This window comes from Cryptomeria japonica, chromosome 7 (genome assembly GCF_030272615.1).
Source record: "Cryptomeria japonica chromosome 7, Sugi_1.0, whole genome shotgun sequence".
Classification (NCBI taxonomy): domain Eukaryota; kingdom Viridiplantae; phylum Streptophyta; class Pinopsida; order Cupressales; family Cupressaceae; genus Cryptomeria; species Cryptomeria japonica.
The window spans coordinates 526,566,037-526,589,390 of NC_081411.1; the positions used below are offsets into that span (position 1 = coordinate 526,566,037).

General features: G+C 40.3%; 1 protein-coding gene across 5 annotated transcripts in view; it reads left to right on the forward strand.

Annotated features, from left to right (window-relative positions):
- The window catches only part of LOC131072404 (uncharacterized), a 190,444-nt gene that overhangs the window by 73,388 nt on the left and 93,702 nt on the right, over window positions 1–23,354 (forward strand). For 3 of the 5 annotated variants that reach the window (XM_058008544.2, XM_058008543.2, XM_058008542.2), the window contains exon 2: window positions 21,150–21,167. In XM_058008544.2, the coding sequence (XP_057864527.1) occupies window positions 21,150–21,167 (18 nt within the window). Of the gene's footprint in view, window positions 1–21,144; window positions 21,168–23,354 lie in introns of all 5 variants that reach the window. The other 2 variants (XM_059209374.1, XM_058008545.2) reach the window with 1 other exon arrangement.

Genomic DNA, 23,354 nt, shown 5'->3' on the forward strand with positions numbered 1-23,354 from the left:
AAGGCTCTCTTTGATGGTGGACCTATTGTAGTTTCAGCACACAGGATGGAGTCTATTTTTTAGGCATGGGGATGTGTTGATGTGTTTTTTATGCACTATCAACCACATAATAAAATACCTAAAAGTATCTTATCCTCTCTTGAACAAAATCTCTCAAATGCTGAAGATTAGCTTAAGGATCACTTGAGAAGACTCCAAGGTTCATGAATGTAGGGTCACTATGTGTGGATAAGCTCTGTTGGTTGATGTGATTATGCTGGAATCACAAGGGGGCTTACGTTTGAATGCCTGGATGCTTGATTTGCTGGGACTTAGATCATCTAATGTTGCAATATGATGATGCTTTTAGATCCTAAACTAACTTGAGTTTTTAAAAAATGTCAAAAGGAAAGGGTTGAGAGAGTCTATTCTAAGACCCAAAATGTAAGAAGATAGTTGAATGGTTAGCTGGAATCCTACTGGGCGAGGTCTCACCATCAACTTGAACAATTTGACACAAGTTCAGTGCAATCTTCTAAGGACATTTCAAAGATGTTCAAATCATTACCATTGAACATTGCTCGCCATTCAAGTTAACGCATAAACAATGTACGCATAACAATTTGAATTTAAGCTCATATCACTCCAGTTGACCACACAAGGCACACTTACAATCAGGAAGAGGCTAGTGGTATGGACTAGGCGGATTCCTCATGAATACATTCAACAAATTCCTCCATTTAATCTAATTTATTCATCATCTAACATGAAGATCCAACAAGAAATCATGCACATTGTAAAGAAACAACACACTTCACCATAACTTCAATGAAAATGGAGCTCATTTACAACTTAGGCAACAATTCTGTCTTCTCCTCCTATTCTAGTCTAACTTCTATTCTATCTTCTATTCTATTCTCCTCCTGCTACTAACTATTCGCTATTAACCTTTTCCAAAATGAGGAGCTTGAGCTTTATATAGAGAGCTCATTACAATTAATGGCCAGGATCAAATCTCTATCGACGGCTAAGATTTTATAAAGAAAACCCTAATTAGGGTTTGTTACAACAAACTCTCCTTAGCCAACGAGAAAATTACATTCAAAGAATGTGGACCAATAGATATTGAGGGTAGTTACATTGGAGTTTGTGCCTTCATAAATGAGCTTGATTCATTGAACTTAGACGCGTTGATGTGGACCTTTCTGATTGGTGGAGTAGTGACTGGGATGACACCTCAATCTTGCACTTTGTAGACTTGATTTGATTCATCATCATGAAGGGATGTTGAGGGATATCTATTGATAGTCAACATTATCCAGTTTGCTTAAAGTGATGATGATGATGATGATGATGAGAAGAAAACTTTGATTTAACTCTTCTGAAACTATTTGCTTCTTCAATCATGCTCGATGTAGGTCTTGTGATTAGTTTGGTTGTTCCTCCCTTGTTCTTGATACATTTGATGAATGGTGGACCTGATTGAATGTAACTCTTCAATGTACTGACTTCAATTCTTGGATTACCGAAGGGAATTTAAGATTGTCAAACATTCTTCCATCATGTGGGTTATCTTTCTTTATGTACCATGGCCTTGAGGTAGTTGAATGATCTTTCTTTACAGTCTGTGATATCCTCATGCTAGCATGATGTGGTGAAAGCCTTCAAACACCTTGAGATCTTTTCTTCTTTGATGTTTGTTGATGAAGTTCTTTGAAGGCATTTTCTTGTATCTAGTCCTTGGTGTTGAAATTTTCTCCTTGAGATCCTTGTTATAATCTTCCTCCAACCTGATCCTTTTGATCTCTTTCCTTACCTCTTGCAAAACAAACAAATGGGCATCAAACATACACGATATATAACCTTTAAATACTCCCATCTTAACTTGATCTTTTATTCTATATGTTGCAGATCTGATATGTGTTTCTAAAGAGGAGATCGCTTCTTGGTTTGAGCAAATTTGCTGTTGCTCTGATGGAATTCGCTCCTTAAAGTGACTGGTTCTGCTCCAAAATTCGCTGATTGTAGGAGGAAATTGTTGTGAATTGGCGTTTGAATGAATGTTCGTGAACCCTCTTATATAAGTGTCTTAATGAGGAGATGTGTCCTTTTAGGGTGATGCTGACTTGATCTTTGAGCAAACGTAATTGGATTTATTCCTTTAGGGCAGCCAACTTGAACATTTCAACTTCTCCTTTTGGAATTCGGATTTTAAATTGATTTTTGGCGCCAAAATGTTTTGAGGAATTCGCTCAAGATAGAGAGCAAGGTACATGATTTAAAAAAAATTCGCTCTGAAGCTTGGACAAGGTACATGCCTTGGTAAAGAATTCCACTCTTGATCCCTTGGAAGGTACATCACTTGATGAAAAAGTTCGCTCTCAATCCTTAGCAAGGTACATGGTTCAAGTGAGAAATTCGCTCCATGTCCTTAGCAAAGCACGCTGCCTTAAGGTATTTTGCTTCAAAGTTGGAGCAAGGTACATGCAAATGAGTATTTCGCTTCAAACAGGCTGCAAGGTACATGGTTCTTGATGAATTTCGCTCCAAATGTGTGGTAAGGGACGGGATTTTACCAATTTTACTCAAATTAAAGAGCAGGGTATATTGTCTTGGTGGAAGAATTTACTCCAAAAATGATGCAAGGGACAGATTCAAGACAAAATCACTCTAATCTTGAGGCAAGGTACATGATCTAACCAAATTCGCTCTTGATCCCTTGCAAGGTACATAACTTGATAAAAATTCGCTTTGGATCCTTAGGAAGGTGCATGTCCTTGTAAAGAAATTCGTTCTATGTCCTTTGCAAGGTACATGACTTAGAGATGAAATTTGCTCTAGGACCTTAGCAAGGTACACTATAATTTCTCTTTGGACCCCTCGGAAGGTACAGGCCTTTGGTGAAATTTTCGCTCTTGGACCTCAGCAAGGTACATAACTCAAAATTTGCTTTAGGACCTCAGCAAGGTATGGGGTCAAGGTACTTAGGAAAATTTCACTCCAGCGAGGGAGCAAGGTACATGGTCTGGAGAAATTCTCATTAAATAGGCTCGAACATGAAGTAAACTTCTTATTTGCCCTTCAAACAATTAGTCAGATTTTTAAACTTTGTTTGCATTTCAGGGATGCTAGGCGGTCTTTGGAGTTTCTTTGCATTCTCTGACTTGAGCGGCCATTTGATGTTGGTTTGTAGTTGAAGATATGAGCAACTTTAATGCCCTCCTTTGCAACATGACACTTTGATCAGTTAATTTGAATGTCCTTGCATCTCCCCATTTGATCAGCTAACTCAGGCAGCTTTGCAAACATGACAAGCCAGATTAGGGGACCTTTGCAAACCAAAACATGATCGGTGAAATTGAAAACCTTCAAAGCTTTGCCAACTAGCTGGCCTGGTATGTCACACTTTCAAAGGCACAAAATCATTTCCAGTGAAGCCACCTTGATTAGACTTGGATAACCACTGAAACGATTCAAATCTCAGATTTGAACTTTATATTGCCACCTTGGAGGTCAAACTTGCTGAAGAGTGACAAATTCACTGCCCTTTCAATTACTGTTGAAGTATCAAAACTCAATATCGTGGTCCTTCAAGCCTGAGTTCAAAACAAAATCTCCTTGATCATATATCGGTGAGTGAATCAGATTGCCTTTGGGGTGATCTCTGATGATTATCATTGAAGTAAAAGCTCAAGATTGCTGCCTCAAAACGATCAGATTTTGATCAATATCACAGTTGCTGCTGTATGCACTAGCTGGGCGATCCTCAAAAAAATGATTTCACCACCTTTGAAGGGAATCCTCCATTGTGAACCTGGAGATTTGGATTAAATTTACAGTGAAATGTGCTGTATATTCTCCATCCTAAAGTTTTAGTGGAGCCCAAATATGCCACGGGTGTGAAAAGGGAGTGGAAAGGTGTAATAGAAAAGAGGATATTGTGGCAAAGAAGATGGGGTGATGTGGTAAAGAAGTGCCACAGAGGGGATAAGGTGGAAGGGATGAAGGGGTAGGGTGAGGTGGATGCTCTCCCTTTTATTTAAAATTCCTTAAAAAACTTTTCTTTCATTTCAAAATTTTGGTGGGGCCCATGCAATATCAAAGACAAAAAAACATTTTTCATTCTCAGCCAGTGGTTAGTGGGTCCCAGCAAGAGTCCTTAAAAACCTTATTTAATTCTCCATTTTGAGTTTAAAGTGGGGCCCAAAAAGGTGATGAATATAAATGTGAGGGAAGATAAGAGTGGTAGGGGAAGTGCCACGTGAGGAAGGGAAGAAAAAGATGTTGGGGAAAGGGAGACATAAGGGATATGGATGTGGGGAAATAGGTAGTGAGTGCTACGGTGGGGTAGTGTTGACGTGTATTTTATACACAATCATACACAGAATAAAATACCTAAAGGCATCTTATCCTCTCTTGAGAAAATAGTCTCTAACTGCTGAAGATTCGCATAAAGGATCGGTTAGGTAGACTCCAAGGTTCTTTGATGTAGGGTCTCTACGTGTGGACAAGCTCCAGTGGTATGATGTGATTTGCTGGAATCACAAGGGGACTTACATTGAACTTCCGATCTGCTTTGCTGGACACAGGCTCTTACTAACTTAGAAAAAAAAAAATGGAAAAAGGATAAGGGCGAAGAGAGGATCTAATCCTAATACTAAGAATGTAGGAGCAATGATTGATTTTTGATGAAACTCTAACTAGATCTTGTTTTGACATCAATGGAACATCTACACAAGGCTAGTGCGATCTTCTAGGGAAGCTTTATGATGTTCAAATCATCACCGCAGGCATAGATACCATCCAAGTTGATGCATATCAATGAAGAGGCGACAAATTGAAATTGAGCTTAGGCTGAACGATTCCAGTTGACTACGCAAGGCAAGTTTGCAATCAACAAACTGCTAGTAGTATGGATGTACGAATTCCATCATTAATCAATCGCATTTCCTCCATTCATCTAATCATCTACCATCTAAGATTGAAGACTTCAACAAGAAACCATGCAAATTGCAAGAAAAACGACATATTTCACCATTACTTCAATGAAAATGGAGTTTGTTTACAATCAATGGCAACAATTTCTTGCCTTGTCCTCCTATTCTACTCTAATTGCTATTCTATCAACTATATTCTAACTCTTCCAACTATTTACAACTCTCTCTAATCCTCTAAAATTCCCTTTACAAAATGAAATGCCTGGGCTTATATAGTGCCCACAATACAATTTGATGGCTTAGATCAATTCAAGATCAATGGCCAAGATTTTACAATGAAAACCCTAATTAGGGTTTGTTACAACCATTACATAACATTTAATGCTTGACCAATGATAAAATTGTATTGCTTGGACACATGTCCCTTTTAGAAAAATCGACCAATGGATAGCCGGGGTAGGTACATCGGAGTTTGTGCCACCTTCCATGAGTTAAGTACATTGAATCTGGACATGCTGAGATGGACTTCACTGATTGGAGAAATGATGACTAGGACGCCACCTCATCTGACACTTGAAGCTTGCTAGATATTCAATTTGATGTCGTTGAGAGGCTATCTTTAATTAACTCTTGTTCTAACTCCTTTTGTCCTTGATGTGCAGGATGACGATGTACCTCGCCTTGGAACGCTGGATTGAAAGAGGTCGCCCATGTCTTGGCTTGATCGTCCTGGCGAAGACCGTCCTTGATCCGGCTTGATTTTCCTTGAAGAGACCTCCATTTGACGCCTACACAACATTTCAAAATTAGTAACATGATTTTGCAATACATAACATAAATTAGAGAGCAAATTTTAGGAAACTTAATGATAAGTCCTTTATTAATCATTTCCTAAAAACGACTCTTGAGCTAGGAATTCAAAATTTCAAAATTTCAAAATCTAAGCTATGACGATTAACAATCAAAATCAAAACAATAAATCCATATCGCCATACCTCACTAGAGAGCTAACTCTAGAATGCAAAATGAGGAATTTGCCTAGGCAAAAATCAAAATTCGATAGTCTTGATGTGATCTTCAAAAGAATGTTCCTCTTATCAACTTCGCCACCCTTCAAGTCTTGGACGTGATCTCCTCTTCAAGTTAGCAATTTCGCCATCTTTGATATGTCTTTGACGTCCTAGGCAACTTCGCTCAAATGGAAACTTCAAGTTCGCCTCTCCTTTGAATAGTAGTTTCGCACCACCTTTGATTGAATTCGCTCCTCTTCTTGAATGATAATTTCGCCCCAACGAAGTCTCCAAGATATCGCACCACCTTTATTAGTAAACTCCAAATCGCACTTCTCCCTTGTCTTCCTTAATTCGCATGTAGAAGGATAAAATGATGATGTGAAAATGAAATCTTCCACTCCCCATATATAGCGCTTGGATTGCATTTATCCCTTAGGCCGACTTGAGGATATAAAACAATTTTTTAAATGATTTTTAAATGATTTAGCAAGGCCGACCTCCCTTTGTAGCGCTTCAAATTCGATTTTTATTAATTAATTAATTAATTATTAATGCCTTACGTTTTTAATTTGCAAATTTCGATTTTTAACAAAGGCAAAAAATAATTAATAAATACATACCATGCGCTATTTAAATGCTTTTAATTAAATATCGATTTTTTTCTAGCATTTAAATAAATTTAAAAAATGTGTTTTAAGCGCCAAAATGAAAAAGTGAGAAGATACGTACCTCATCGCCCTGGTCCCTGACTGAGGGACAGGAGCGATCCATCAATTTGGTCATGATTCTTGCAATTTTTACGTCCAAGGTCTTCATCCTTACGTCCAAATCGCCATTTTAGCTGGGTCCTTTGAGTTAGATTGACTTGCATGTGTGAATGAGTGCCTTTGGATGTAATATCGCCCTGGTCCCTTCCTGAGGGACAGGAGCGATCCTAGTGTCCTGGCTCAAATTTGCAAACTTTTGATCTTTGTTCTTCATTCATTGTCTTCCAAAGGACGTCCTTGACCATGCCTATCTTTGCCTTGTCTTGGTTTTGACGGAACATGAGTGTTTTAGTAAAAATCGCTTTGGTCCTTGTCCAAAGGACAGGAGCGATGTGAGCTTTTTACCTTGATTAGCAATGTTTGGACGTTCAAAACTCTTGTATGTTATCTTCAAACGATGCCTTAAACCTTGCATTACCTTATGAAATCTTGTTCTTACGTAAATCTTGCACAAAATGACCAATGCATCTAACATCGCCCTGGTCCCTTGGAGAGGGACAGGAGCGATCTATGTCCTAGGATGCGAATTTCATCATTGTGACGACCTTTTAATGTTTGTGCTTGCTAAAGACGCCTTGAAATGTCCCTCGCCACCTTGTCTTGACTTGGATCGACCTTGAACTTGCATAGGAAGTAACATCACCATTGTATCGCCCTGGTCCCTTGGAGAGGGATAGGAGCGATCCTCCTTTTGTAGCCTTTATCTCACTTTGTCAGGTTCCAAGTCTATATTCAACGGATTCGTCTTTCTTCACTCCATTCGTTCATGCCTTGACATTGTTTGTAACTTTGCAAGAAAATCAATTATATCAAAAATCGCTCTGGTCCCTTCCTGAGGGACAGGAGCGAACTAGACATTTAGGACCTTTGTGGACGTCCAAAAAATCTTCATTTTGTATTCAATGCGTCCATCTCATGTTCTTCCTTGCTTTTGAACGTACACTTGTCTTGACATTTGCCTGGATTCTGTCTAATGAAGGAAATCGCTCTGGTCCCTGGGAGAGGGACGAGAGCTACAAGGTACCTCGCCCTGGTCCCTTGGAGAGGGACAGGAGCGATTTTGCTTTTGTGGGCCTCATTTCACTTCATCACCTTCGAAAATTATACTCAACGGATTCGCAATGCCTCCTTTCATTCATTCATGCCTTGAGATCGGTTGAAATTTGGCGAGAAAATCATCTACAACAAAAATCGCTCTGGTCCCTTCCTGAGGGACAGGAGCGAACTCAAGCATTTTGGTCCTTTGTTGACGTTTGATAATCTTCAATTTGTCTTCAACGGGTTCGATTGACCTCCTTTCTTGCCTTCGAACATAAAATTTGCTTGATCTTTGCCTAGATCGTACCTTATGAAGAATTTCGCTCTGGTCCTTCAGTGAGGGACAGGAGCGAATTTGACCCTCTAGGCAAAAACCTCATCATTTCGTTGTTTTTGATCAAGTCTGGATGCTCTATCATGCTCATTTCATCCTTCACCATGCCTTTGATGTCTCGATTCGTCCGAACAAGGTCAGGAATGGCTCAACTAATCATTTTCGCTCTGGTCCCTTGGTGAGGGACACGAGCGATTCGCCTTGGTCCCTTGGAGAGGGACAGGAGCGCATTTCGCTCTGGACCCTTGGAGAAGGACACGAGCGAAATTTGACTTTTCGCACTCTTTATCAGGATAATTTTAATGGAATATAACATTTAAGTATAAGAAACTTATACTTTAAGTTATATTCCATATATACTTTCAGGATGTTTGAGAGTGGTTTCAGACCTCCAGGAGTTATATTGCAAAATCTAGTTTTTGGAGGTTTTTTCAGTTTCCAGACTTAGTCAAATTTCAGGATCAGGGCATTCCAGACTTAGCCAAATTTCAGGATCAGGACCTCACTCAAGCCGGACTTGGTTATCCATGTGATTTCCCCGACAGCACTTCAAGTTATATTCATTTGATAAAATGTACCTCTTTGGACCTTCTCACATCGTCAAGACGTTAAAATCTTGCAAGGACAAAGCAAAATTGGATTTGTAGCTCCGGTCCTTCACTGAGGGACAGGAGCGATCTTTCCCCTGGAGGCATTTCTGTGCTCATGAAAATCTTCAATTTATATTCAATGGAAAGATATCGCCGTTCTCCATCACTTCCAACTCGAAATTTGTCTGGACTCTGTAGGGACGATGAGATATTTGAAAATGAGCTCCCGTCCTTCACCGAGGGACAGGAGCGATTTTGCTCCTACAGGCCAAAATAACATGATTTTACACATTTTAACACTTCACAAGGCGAAAAGAAATCATTAGAGATGCCTAGGATCAAAAATCAAAAAAGTCAAAATTTGGTCAAAATTACTCAATTGGACAAAATTCATGTTTCATCATCAACACTTAGACAAATTTAGACTCTGCGTCAACATTCCAATTGAAAATTAGACCATTCTGGCGAATTCATTGCATTCAAAATTTGCATTCTAGAAAAGGAAATTCAAAAAGCTCCCAAAACCGACTGGATTTTGGTCCGAAAAGACGGTAATTAGAACCCTAAGGCTTGACCCTAAATCCAGACAACTAACAAACTAACAAAACCCTAGAAAAAGCAAAGCGAAAACGAACAAAACGAGCAAAAAAAACATGGGTCCCCATTTGCAATGGGGCGATGTGTGAAAACGTCACAACAGGTAGAGAGGTATAAAGGATAATGGAAGGAGTTAGGATATAGGGAGTAAAGTGGAACGGGAGGTATAAGGGGTAGTGGAAGGGTAAAGGTGGGGTAGACTAGATGGAATGAGGGTTGGGTAGGGTGGTAGCTAAAGGAAAAGGGTATGATGGTAGGTAGAAGGGCAAGGGGTGTGTAAGGGGCTGCTATCTTGGGGAGATCAGTAGGCTTCTGGGATTGTAAGTCCCTTGTTATTCTCAGTAGGTGGAAGTTGTGGTGATTGACAATCGTTTTATGCCAAACTACAGATGTGTGGGAATTGGACGAAAAACTTATATATGGGGGTTGGTTGAAAGAATAGCCGAGTGCCAGGAGTGCACCTAGGTGGTCTGAGGCAGACACCTCCTCCTAGGGGTGAAGAAGAGTAACCCTGCTCTCTAGTCTCAGGGAGATAGAGGTTTTACATGGATATTAGGGGTGAAGTAGAGTAACCCCGCCTTATCATTAAATGGTGAGGTTTATTGGTGGATGTATACTCAAGGTCCCTATCTCAGTGAAGTGGAGTAACTGAGCCAATGTTGGGGATGATTCCCGGGGAGTTGTCTATGACCCGAGGACTAGGGAAGCGGAGTACCTAGGCCCTTGCGAGAAGGATGATTGTGCAATGGATTGTCCCGGTTGGGGGAATGGAGTACCCAAGATCTTGTAAGGGGGATGTTCGCACAATGGGCTATCGATGTTAGAATGTTGGAGCTCGAGAGTTGGGCGAGTTATGTGGGTTGAGTTGCAGAGCCAAAAGGCCATGTGTCTTGTGGAACAAGTGGGGTGATGTGCTCGGCACGCACCAAGGTTACCTGAAGCGGGATTCGCATTGAGGTCCGAGATCTCAAAGCCCTAGAGTGGGGGTCGAGTGTGGCAATAGGGACAGGGTTCCGAAAGCGTTCTCATGTTGAGCTGAGCCACGAGGCGAGTCCAAGTGGGTGACAAAGTTGGATGAGTTGCATGACTGAAAAGAGGACATGGTCCATAGGCGAGTTGTTCTGGGAGCACAACCGAGTTGAAGGAGAGTTCAGCGACCAAGGGTATTGGATTGGATCATGGAGCGAAGGGCTTGGTGCCCAAGTAGGAGTGCAAGGTGTTTTGTCAGTCCAAGGGACTTAGACTGGGTGTTTGCATGGAGCTGGTTATTGTGCACAGGATGTATAGGGAACCGGGTTCCCCAGCGAAGTCATGTAGGCATAGGCCAGGGGCCCAAAGCAATGTGACTTGGAGTCCCCATTCAGGAAGGGGGTTTGAGTCGTGTATTGAGTAAGCCATCGCGAGCTCATGAGAGAGTCAGTGGTGCACCAAGTTGAGTTCCGAAGGAGACAGGGTCTTTGTGGATTTGGAGCCTACGTGTGAAGCTACAACCAGGGGCGAGGTGCATCGCAATCTGAACCAATGCTTCAAGAGTAGTCGCAGATCTAGGGGCAGGAACTTGTAAACGGGTGCTTGAGAAGTATTCGAGGTAGTGACCGGCGACAGAGTTGGAATTGTTTGTAGACCGGGCCAGGGGCCGTTTCTTCATAACAGTAAAGCTATCTTATTGCCCCAGTGTTGTGTTCATTGTGTGGAGATGGACGGACATGAAGCTAGCTCGGGGAGTCTAATCGTCCCATGAGATATGTTTGGTGCTTGGGGGTTCTAAGGAGCTAAGGGAGGCCAACATGGGGCGCCAGTGCTGTGGGAGTACTAGGCATGCTCAGGGAGTGTGCAGAATTGGAGCCGGAGGACTTAAGGAGTTCCGGATGGGGTCAGTGTTAGTAGTCAGGCTCTTATGGGGGACTCAGAAGACGAAGGCATAGAGGAGAACTGTAAGCTTGTACCAAGGGTGCAAGGGCGGTGCGACAAGACAGTGCTAGAGTAGAGTCAAGGACTTGAAGGGAGTGCTAGGAGCATCGGGATGAAGGAGACCTGTGAGAGGGTTGGCATGCACTTCTATTCCGCATGGGTGTGTGTTAATGTGGTCAGGTGGTGGACACTTGAAAAGGGATGGCATACTTTGGGAGAAAGAAAGGACTTGTCCGCAATGGAAGTCGTGAGTAAGGTTTGCCAGTGCCGCATGAGGTTGGACCTCTTTTGGAAGGAAAAAGCTTGTTTGGGCAGCAGGTCAGTCTAGCCCCGTGACAGGGTGTGGTAGGGTGGAAAGGGAGTGTGGTTAGTGTAGGAGATGGGATAGGATAGAAGGTAAGCATAGGGGAATAAGGAGGCAAAAGGTAAGGTAGGGAGGTAGGAGGTGTGGTAAATGGAAGTTGGAGGTGTAGGTGAGGGTGAAGGTATAGGTAGGTAAAGGAAGTGGAGGGAGATGAGAGGGAATGAGGGAAAAATGGAAATGAAAGGGGAGGTGGAAGATAGGAGAATGTGGTGATGGCAAAGGTGAGGAATGGAGATGGGAGTGATCGGGTTTGGGCACCCACTGATAGGACTGGGAGAAGTGGAAGGGATTATGCCTTGGCTGGGCAAAGGAAGTGTTGAACCTCACTTCATCCTTAAGAGAGAGACTTGATCAGCTCCTGAGCAACTACAAACAAAAGGTTAATAGCAAAGTCTCAACAACAACCAACAACTAAACTAAGACAACTAACCTAAAAAGTGAAAAAGTGGGGGGTCTCCATTTGCAATGGGGCGATGTGTGAGTACCTCACAACAGGATGTTGCTTGGGCAACACCATAGTTTTAAAACTCGTGGACTCGCCACGGACTCGCGAGTCCATGGGAGCCACGAGTCGACTCGCCAAGGACTCGCGAGGCGAGTCCTGGCGAGTCCATCTGAAAGACTCGCGAGTCTTTTGCATGGACTCGCGAGTCTTTCAGATGGACTCGTGCGACCCATAAAAAAAGTCATGCAAGCTTTAAAATTGAGTTTTTAAAATTTTTTTTGCCTTCATTTGGCATAACTGAGGGGGTGAAAAATAAAAGAAAAATAAGGGGCGCTGCCCCTTGACCCTGCAAGGGTCGATGCCCTTTGACCCCAACTTGGGGGCGCTGCCCCCAAACCCCCGTCGAAAAATATAGGGGGAAACTGCGCCGATGGAAGTAGGGAAAATTTAACCTCCGAGTTTGATTAGGCTCCATATAACAACATAATTAGCATTGAAGAAATCTTAGTATTATACATTTTAGAGTTGAAAGTTTGAAACTATGAGTATGTGACATGTGTAATGTTTCATTTATGGCTCTTATGCTCTCTAAATGCATTAATTTCTTTATGTTTTTTTGTAAAACTACGGTTTTTCTTTTTGCCGAGTCCTTGCCGAGTCTTTCACGAGTCTTTCACGAGTCCAAGTCCGAGTCCAAATTTTTGGTTTGCCGAGTCTGAGGCGAGTCCGAGATTTTCAACTATGGGCAACATAGTGTTTCCTCTCATCCAAGTCACCTTCTTCAGATGACATACCAACATTGCATGGAGATGTTCAGATAATATTGGACAGACACAACATAGTGTTTGGAGACCTTCCTTCGGGTAGACCTCCTGACTGCGGGTTTGAGCATGTGATAGAGCTAGAGGAGGGCGCCAAGCCCGTGATTACTGTCCCTTATCGTCATCCTAAGGCATTTAAGGATGAGATAGAGAAGACCATCCGGGAATTACTGGACATGGGATTCATCAAGCCTAGTTCTAGCCCCTTTGCTTCTTTTGTGGTGTTGGTGAAGAAGGACAATAGGATGTGCATGTGCATTGATTATTGTGCACTCAATAAGAAAACAATTAAGAATAGGTATTTGATTCCGTGCGTAGACGAGTTACTAGATGAGCTCTATGGGGTAGTGTATTTTTTGAAGATTGATCTTCGATTAAGGTACCATCAGATCCATATTCGTGAGGAGGACATCCATAAGACCGCATTTAGATGGCACTACGGACATTATGAGTTTTTAGTGATGCCATTCGGTCTCACTAACGCACCTGCTACGTTTCAATCATGCATGAATCATGTATTCAATAAGCAGTTGCATAAGTTTGTGCTTGTATTCTTTGATGACATCTTGATATACAGTAGAACCTGGGAGGAGCACATGAGACATTTGGACAAGGTTCTTGGTATTATGGAGGCTTAGTCTTTGTTTGCCAAAATGTCCAAATGTGAATTTGGACTTATAGAGATATTATACTTGGGTCACGTGATTGGTGCAGATGGAGTGAAGGTTCACCAGGAAAAGATACAAACAATGCTAGATTGGCCGCCACCTAGGAATGTTTACGAGTTGTAGGGTTTCCTTGGATTATGTGCATATTATAGGAAGTTTGTGAAGGGGTATTCACAACTAGTAACCCCTTTGACGGATCTTACACGGAAGGGTGCTTTTTACTAGACAAATTAGGCTCAAGGTGTATTTGACAGGCTTAAGCAGGTTATGAGCACATGTCCCGTCCTGGCCCTCCCAGATTTCTCTCAACCCTTTGTTCTAGAGTGTGACACTTCAAGAGGTGGTATAGGGGCGGTACTTATGCAGAACCGCCATCCCATTGCATACGAGAGAAGAAAATTGAGGGGCAATGAAAGATTGTACTCCACCTACGATAAGGAGATGCTCGCCATCATGCATGCTTTGGCGAAGTTTCAGTAGTATTTAGTGGGTGGGAAGTTTGTGGTGAGAACCGACCACAACAGCTTGAAATGCTTCTCGGAACAAAAAGAACTCAATGAGCGCCAACAGAATTGGGTCAGCAAGATTCAAGCATATGATTTCGATATTGAGTTTGTCAAAGGGAAGAAAAATGTTGTTGCCGATGCACTTTCCAAGAGGACTTCAATTGCTGCCGTTTGTTCCATAAGTGAGATTTCAGCTGATTGGAAGTCTCAACTTTCAGTTGAGTATTCCAAAAGTCAGTTTGCATGTGAGATTATAGATGGGCAGGTCCAGGATGATAGGTATACGGTGATTGATGATGTGATATACTATAGAAATATAATCTACTTAATTCCTGGATCAAAGTTGAAGGAAAAGATTCTACGTGCCATTCATGATACTCCACTAGCAGGACATCCTGGGTACTTCAAAACTTACAGGCAAGTTCGTGAGAGATTTTCATGGAAAGGACTCAAGGATGATGTCCTACGCTATGTTCGCGAGTGTGTGACTTGTCAGCAAAACAAGTCAGAGCATACTTTCCCAGCTGGACTTCTATAGCCATTGCCTATTCCAGAACAAAAGTGGGAAGGTATATCGATGGATTTCATTACAGGTCTCCCGAGGGTTCAGGGGAAGGACTGCATATATGTGGTTGTTGATAGGTTGACAAAATATGCACACTTATTTCCTTTTGTAGGAGACTTCACAGCCTCACAGGTGGCAAAGTCATTCTTTCGTGAGGTATTCCCTCTCCATGGACTTTCGAGGACCATTGTCAGTGATCGGGATAGCAAATTTATGAGTATATTCTGGCAGGAACTATTCTGACTTACAGGTACTGAGTTGACCCCCAGTACCAATTACCACCCTCAGACTGATGGGCAGACAAAGATTGTCAGCAAGTGGGTTGAGGGATACTTGCGTAACTATGTGTTGAGCCAGCAGAGAGCATGGGTGTGATGTTTATTCTTGGGTGAATGGGTGTGATGTTTATTCTTGGGTGAGTATTGTTATAATACTACGCATCATATGTCTATTGGTATGACTCCCTTCCAAACATTATACAGTTATGATGCCCTGTCGTTTGTGGATCTGGCACTGGGTGATAGTAGAGCACCTAGATCTTGTGAGTGGCTTCAGGACAGTCAGGATATCCTTAAGGCACTTAAGGATAACTTTCAGCAGGCACAGAATCAGCAAAAGCTTTATGCTGATCGGCACCAGACAGAGAGGACCTTTGAGGTAGGTTATATGGTTTTGCTATGTCTATAGCCCTACAAGTAGAGTACACTCAAGAGGAGTGAGGCTGAAAAGCTCAGGGCCAGATTTTATGGACCATACAGAGTTCTTCAGAGGGTTGGAGAGGTTTCTTACGAGATTGAGCTACCTTCAGAGAGCAAGATACATAATGTTTTCCATGTGTCTTGTTCGAAGAAGGCTCTAGGACAACATGTTAATTCATCACCAGATTTGCCTCCCTTGGATGAAGAAGGCCGGTTGATACTAATTCCTACAAGATTTTTTGACATGAGAGAGGCGGCTAAGGAACAAAGTCATTAGGGAGTATTTAGTACGATGGAAGGATGCCACGTGGGAAAGTGAGAGGATACTTTAGCATCCAACTTTGCAATTGCTTAAGGGCAAGCAATTCTGGGAAGGGAGGACTGTAATGTCCCCTTCTTAGTCCTCTCATATTTTTGGTGGAGGATCACCTACTATTGGGGTCTTGTAGGTCAGTAGGGTGGTTTGGGACCCAACTTGGGGTTGACGGATCCAGTTTGGGAGCTTCGCAGGTCTTCTAGTTGGTTTTTGGGAGTTATTTCTATGGTTAAAATTGAAATTCTAATGTTCGCCTTATGTGAATAGTGAAAAGGAATAGTAACTGAAAAACATAAGGATGAATAGTGAAAAGTGACCCCCTACCTAGTAACTCAAGTTGTTTTTAAAAGGGGGGGCATTTTGTCAATGAGAAAATAGACCCTAAAGTTCAATTTTAAGTTTTTAAGGCCAAAAAGTGACCCCTCTCATGGATTGAACTTCTTGGAGAGTTATAAAAAGTAACTTCCATATCATTTGCTCTCATTCTTACCTCTCCATTTTCAGATCAGCAACTTGCGTGAGGGTTTCAACAGCTTTGGGCTTCCGCGAACTCCAACTTCTAGAAGATTTGGGGGATTTGGACGAAAACCCATTTCTCCAGGTATTAGTTTCCATCATAATACAACTTCAATGTGCATATGGCAGCCTTCTTTGGGGATTTATGAGTAGATCTATCAGTTGGAGGGCAAATTTTCTACATTTGGTTGCAGGGCAGACCTTCTAGAGGTCATTATTATCTATTTTTAGCTCTATTTTAGTCAGCCGCTCCATTTTGGGTTGAAGGATTTCAAACCCTAGAGTGTATTTAGGGCTTTAACACTTTTTGGAGCTGATTTCTATATTTCTATTGGCTGGAAATTTACATCAGACCTATGGGCATATGTTAATGGTATGTTCATTGCTCTTTTAAGCAAAAGAAGGTTTCTTGATTATCTTCCTTATGTGTTATGCATTTTGATATGTTAAATCAGCAATCTCTTTTATGTAATATTCAAAAATCTTGCATAAACTTCAAAACCAACCAAAAACAAAAACAAAGACCAATGAAACCCATCCAAATATACGCTGGCCAAAGACTTATCAGCAGATAAACATTGAACATAACCTCAAATTTTGGATCAGACCTGGTAAAAATTGGATTGGGGATCTTTCATTGGACCTTTAAGACTCATTTTCAAGTGTTTTTGAGTGCATTTTGGACCAATTTGTAATGTCCCCTTTTCCGCTCTAGTTTGTTTTGGGGACCGTTTTGTTAATCCCGAGACTCGTTGGTCAGTCAGAGGTAGAATTAGAGTTTCCTCTTTTCTAGGAGGATGCTTTGACAGTTTTGGTGGCTTGCATGTTGGAGTTTTACAGTTTTGATTTTGGATTCCTTCTGGGTTTTCAGAGAGCTTCGCGATGGTGTGACATGCAACTGAATATGAAGACTTTTCCAAACTTACTATTTTTAGTAAGTGGGGGCGAAGACAACTTATTTTTCTAGGTTTTTCTGGCTTTTCAGAGAGCCTTGTGATGGTGTGACATGCAAACAAATCCGAAGACTTTCTGGACTTACTATTTTGAGTAAGTTGCGACGACTGCTCAGAATGTGGTTTAAATCACTTTGTAAACACTTACTATTTTTAGCAGTATGCTATTTTTAGTAAGTTTTATTTTTAGCAGCACTATTTTTAGCACATGTTCAGCAGGCCAATTCAGATGGCTATTTCCAACAGGTCAGTTTGAGCAGTTTGTCTTCCAACATTTTTGGAGCTTATTTTGGGTGATTTATGCTTGAGAAAAAATATTTTACAAGTGAATTATTTTTAAGGCATGATGGATGCCTTAGAAAGAAATATGTTAATTTATGAAATAATTCACTTCATTTCCTTGGACGCCATATCTCACTTTATGAATATTTCATAAAGTATATTTGCTACCTTGAGGGGGTCGATTTGAAGAATTAAGAATTATTTTTGACTTATGTTAAGTGAGTGTCCCCTTTGGAGAAAATACATGATTTAAAATAAAGGCAAATATTATTTTTGCTTGGGCATCCAAATTGGATGTAATTTCATTTCTATTCATGACAATTTGGAGGGAGTTGAATTTGAATTTGGATCTTCAAAAAGTTATAAATAAGAGTATTGGGCTCTTGTTTTTGGTATCCATTATTGCTTTGATAACGAAGTGCTGCCAAAATGCTGTCAGACTCTTACTTCAAGGAATGCATACCTCCTAGTGCCTCAGTTTCATATTTGAGAGATAGCACCTAGCTGAATGTATGATTGTTTCTCATCCAGAGGAGCAGATTGGACTCAATGTGGTGAAGATTTGTGTGGATTTCTATGTGTTCTTGTTGCTGGTCGCGAAGTGTGCTGAAGTAGATTCTTGGTTGCAGGTCTTAGTGTGTCATTCTTCTTGTTCTGGGTATTTCTTCTATCTCTCTTTGTGGTTTGGACGATTCTTTTTGTGAGTTTGTAGAGTCTAAAATGGTGTTTGGGATTTTATTTTTGCAAAATTGTACCCTAGCTGGTCGTACCATGTGGCTGAGTGCTTTGAGATGCGTGCATAAATTATTGGGGTCATTTTGCCATGTTTTGTCATCTTAGGATTGATTGCCTACCTCCTAGTGATCATATGTTTTCAGTTTCATGTCATTTGGCTACGAATTGGGTGAGTTGTGAGTGTTTTAGTGGGATTTGGTGTTGCTGGTCTGTGTGTTTTCAGCGTGCTGGGAGTATATCAGATTTAGTGATTTTCCGATTTGGAGTGTCTTCTTGTGTAGAGTTGGTTTTAGGGTGTGTGGGTTCTTTGTTGTGGAGAGAAAGATCTTGGTAATTGTTTGCAGCTGTTGGTTCTTCATTCTTATCTTCTATGTTTCATATTGTAATGCTGGTAGTAGTACTAACAACAATTTCTATTGATCTTTCCTAGACCCATTGTAAAGTGGAAGAGGCTAGCCTTGCCGCCTATCTTTGGAATAGTGATTTCTCTTAATTTGTAATCCATATTGTGAATTGTAAAGCTGGTTATTAGTACTAACAACTATCTAATTGGATTATTTCTCTTAGTCCCACTACATAAGTGGAAGAGGTTGGCTTTGCCGCCTACTTTGAATATTGTAATACTGTCCTCCCGCTGCATAAGCGGCAGAGTTGATTTGTAATTTCATTTCTAGTCCTCCCGCTGGATAAGCAGTTGAGTGATTGCTATTTCAGTTTCTAGCTTGTCCTTGGTTGGTTTACCGCCAAGTGATTTTTCAATATTCTCATTATCCCACTGAAAAAGTGGAAGGGGCTAGCTTGCCACCCAAGTATTGTAATCAATTTCAGTTTCTTGCATCTAATGATCCCCTTAACACCGTATGCTTTCACCCTCTCAGATTGGGCTCTTGGTGATCAAAAGGTGGAAAAGGTTACTTTCAGCAATATTGGGGTTTTATTTTCTAACCTTAATGGGTATTTGTGTTGACTATAAACTGAAATAATTTGAAAAAAATTAAGGGGGATATTACACAATTTCGGGTTCTGGAAGGCTGACTACAAGTGCAATGAAGGGAAAAACTTTTGTGAAGACGCAACTGCGATCGGGTTTTAAAATTCCGATTGCAAGTAGACTTAGAACGGGAAAAATGAATGAAGGTGAATGTAATAGTGAGAATAGGGATTTTGACATGAATTAAATGATGAAAAGAATGTTTCTGACCAATGATGGCAAACTTGGATGACCCGAAATGCTCTATAAATAGATGGAGCCACCATGTTGATATTTCTTGTAGCAAGAAAAACGGCTTTGCATTCAACTCAAAGCACGGCAAGGTAGAAGAATCCCATAAGACATCAAACACTTATCATTGAATGTTGAATGCAATACGCATCACAATATGGCGGAAAGCGTGGGCAAAGCGCCAAGGAAAGCGGAGCTAAAACAACAAAAATGGAAAAGCATAGACCCACCACGTTAATATGCATTCAAAGGCTCACTCCCATGACAATCAGATTTCAGGTTGAGATCCAAAACAAGAAGTTCGCTACCCTTGAAGAAACATGCAAACGGGTTTTATAAACCCGATTTCATGCTTCATTAAAACATATTCCCTTGCAAACCTCCAAAATCGGGTTTTTGAGAGGCAAAAACATAAAACATAAAGAGCACATAAAGACTTGTAATCGGGTTTTAAAATCCCTATTACAAGTTTAAAAATAAAGAAAAATAAAAGGAAAGTAGGAAATTTTAGAACTTACAAGTTCTCATAAACTTGTATTTTTAAATTCACTTGCAGTATGACCAAAAAGTTCGTACAAAAGAACTTAAAAGGCAAAAAGGGAAATGGAAAAGAAAAGACAAGTTACAAGTTAGACATATTTAATAAACTTTCACTTGTAATTGCTTGAACAAACTCCTACAACTTAAAAACAAAAAGGCTCCTTACTTGCAAAAGAAGGAAAATTTCCCACTCGCAGTCCAGAGAACAAAAATCCGATTTTAAAGAAAAGACCAAGCAAATGAACTCAGAACGTGATGAAATTTGAAACATGGATCAAGGATGAACCGAAGGTTAGTCCAGTTCAGAAAGGAGCAAGAATTTTGCCTCGAAAAGCGTGCCTTAGAGCTAAAATCTCCAACTTGCAGTGACTTCTTTTAAACCCGAAATTGCACAAAAAGCTAGGAAAATGAAGGCCAAAACTCACCAAAACTTGGACAACGATGGCAAAGACAACCCATGATGATTTGACACTAACAAATGTGAGTTTTGGACCTCGTAAAACGTGCCTTATAGACAAAAATGACACATTTTGAGCAAAAATTTGTAGGGGTTGTCACATTTTTGAAAATTCAAAAATAAGGACAACAATAGACTTTGTGATTCTTGTTCATAAACTAATTTAATTTTGAGTTGTTAGCATAAAATCTTGGATTAGAGACATATCAATACCCCGAAACATTTAGAAATTCATTAACATGTTATTAGCATGTTAGATTGTAACAACTACTTTATTTTAGGATTTGATTTGATTGCCAACAAAGGTGCATGCCAAGTGGAACCTTGGAATGTATGTACTGATTTGAGGGAAGCACTAAAGCACCATCATTAGGGATCTATGATGAAACAAATGGATTTCTTTGTGATCAGCTATGTATTGATTCAATAACTGAATAGTTTATTGTAAATCAAATCTCTAATATGTAGCTATCTTATTCTCTTAGATTGTACTTAGCACATTACTGATAAAGCTTATTTCTTGGCTTGATGTTTGGGTACTCTTCTTTATCGTTTCTTCAAATCATTCTTGCTAAGCTGCATGCTTTTTAAGGAATTTGTATGTTTAAACGCTTTTGAATATATTTCTTTTCTTTGTCCATTTTTTTTCAATGTAAATTGGATTGTGGATCTTATTATATCTTTTAGATTCCCATAAAATAACCTTTGTAACATTGCATATGTGTTATACCTTTAGGAAGTTAGCAAATAGTATATAAAATGTGTTGCCTATCTTTCAATACTTCTCATGTTTGTACGTTGGATTTCAATACTTATTACATTTATTTCAGTTACTGATTGTAGTTTACTTTTATGGACATGTTGAAATGTGATGTTATACGTTACGGAAGGGCAGTTCCTGCTGGCATATATGGTGAGTTCTAGTCCTTTGAAATTTTGACTATATCATGTTCAACATGTATGATGTATCATAAGATAATTTTATTTTTTCTCCAGCAGCTTCTTTCCACTTTATTCTGCAAAAGAAACTGCATCGTTAGACACAGACATTTTAAGTAATTGAGAAGGGTAACAAAAGAACAAGGCAGGCACATAAGTTGTGGAAAATGAGAAAATTACATATATAAATTCTTGTTCTTATTAGAGACAACATCACTTATTGATGGATTCCATCTCTGAATTACTCTCATAACATTTATATTTGACATTTCACAAAATGAAATAGATCGTATTTTTGCCTTTTTACAGTCCTTATGGTGGTAAATAAATCCTTATCAAAATATATTCATTTTGATGGAAAATAATCTGGACATAAGAACATATGCATGTTGTGAAATAAAGTTGGTAGCATAAATGGATACTTGTTCAACACTGTTAATATAGGCATCGAGTTGATGTTAAAAGATGGTAGAGAAAATAGATTTTTGCACAAATCAAACAATGACGTTAAATAAAATAACACAAAATAACACATTGAGTTCTGGTCAGCATTCCACGAAAACGTGTTTCCTAGCCTTTTGGGTCACGTTTCGGAGACGGGGATGTTTCCGGGACGGGGAAACTGGGATGTGACGTCTCGTGTCATCTCGCCACCACCACCGGTGCTTCACTGGAGACGGGGAAACATCTCCGCATCTCCCAAGGGGAGATGGAGACATCCCCAAGTCTCCTTGGGAGATGTCTCCACGTCTCCATGCCTCCTTGGGAGACGGCTAGGCATTTCTCGAGGGGCAGGGCTCCAAGTCAAATGTAGAAAAGAAATTAAAATTTAAAAAAAAAAGTTCGATTTTTGGGGGTTGGGGGGTAACCCTAATTTGACATGGGCCCCACCCCTTCCCCCCAAAAAACACAAAACCATCATTTTTGATGATTTCACTCATGTTTTGAATGACTGATTTTTTTTCCAGCAAGTTGAAGAGGAGGAAAAACTTGTAGAAGTCTGATTGAAGGTGTGAAAAGAGTGATTGCAAGTGTGATAGGAGTGAGGCGCAAAAAGAAGAGGAGGAAGAGGATTCTTCTGCTTTTTGGAGAGATTTTTCAGGCACAAGGTAGGGTTTTTCTTGTTTTTTTTTGTTTTATTTTATGATTTTCATTTTTCAATTCTTTTTTTTTTTTTCTTCTTCATCTCAAAATCAGATTTGATGTTGAATCTTAAGGGCAAGATTCAACATCAATTTTTATTATTTTAATTTTAATTTTTAAATAATATAAAGAAAAATTATAAATTGTAAATTTTGTTTTCAAAATTGAAATTTCAAATTTGTATTTCAATTTGTTAAACTAGGCTGATTTTATTTTGTGAAATGCAGTGTCACTTTCACAATGAGCTCCCAAGACATGATTGAGGATGAGATGGAAATCCATTCTTATAGTGAACATGATTTAGAATTTGAACCTGAGGAGGAGGGGGGAGACCATGGGGTTGATCCTGGAGCCCAATCTAGTTCCATGGTGAGTGCACCAGCTAGTACAGGTTGCCCTTTAGAGTTGTTGGCACAGTATGCTAGGGGTGCTTATGATCCCAAATCTCCTCTCAGACAGTTTGCTTCAAGAGTAGAAGGCAAATCACATTCAGGTGGGGGAACAAGGAAGTGGAAGTGCAATATTTGTGGGGTTGAATGGTTTGGTAGCATCACTAGAGTGAATGCACACTTTATTTTTTGGACATGAAAAGGTGTGGATCATTGTAAGTTTTTGAAGGAAGCTAAAAATATACAACACAAAATTGAGTTTAACAAGCTTTGGGGCATTCCAGATGACACAAATCTTTCAGTCCCTACTACTTTGTTTGCTAGGGCAGCCCTTCAGCAGAGTCAGCATGCACCACATACTTCTCATGCTTCATAGATGAGAGGAATGATGTTTGGATCTCCATCCACTTCCACTTCTAGTGTCGTGCCCGCTAAGGGGACAGGGAAACACAAGTTGCAGACATCATAGAGTAACCTCATAGCTGATATGTTTAATGTGTAGCTGAGAGATGAGATAGATGAATCCATTGGCAAGTCTTTGCCAATGGCATCCCATTTCATGTTACACGGTCTCCTTATTATAGGGAGATGATGGCTATGGTGGCGAAGGGAGGAACATCATACGTGCC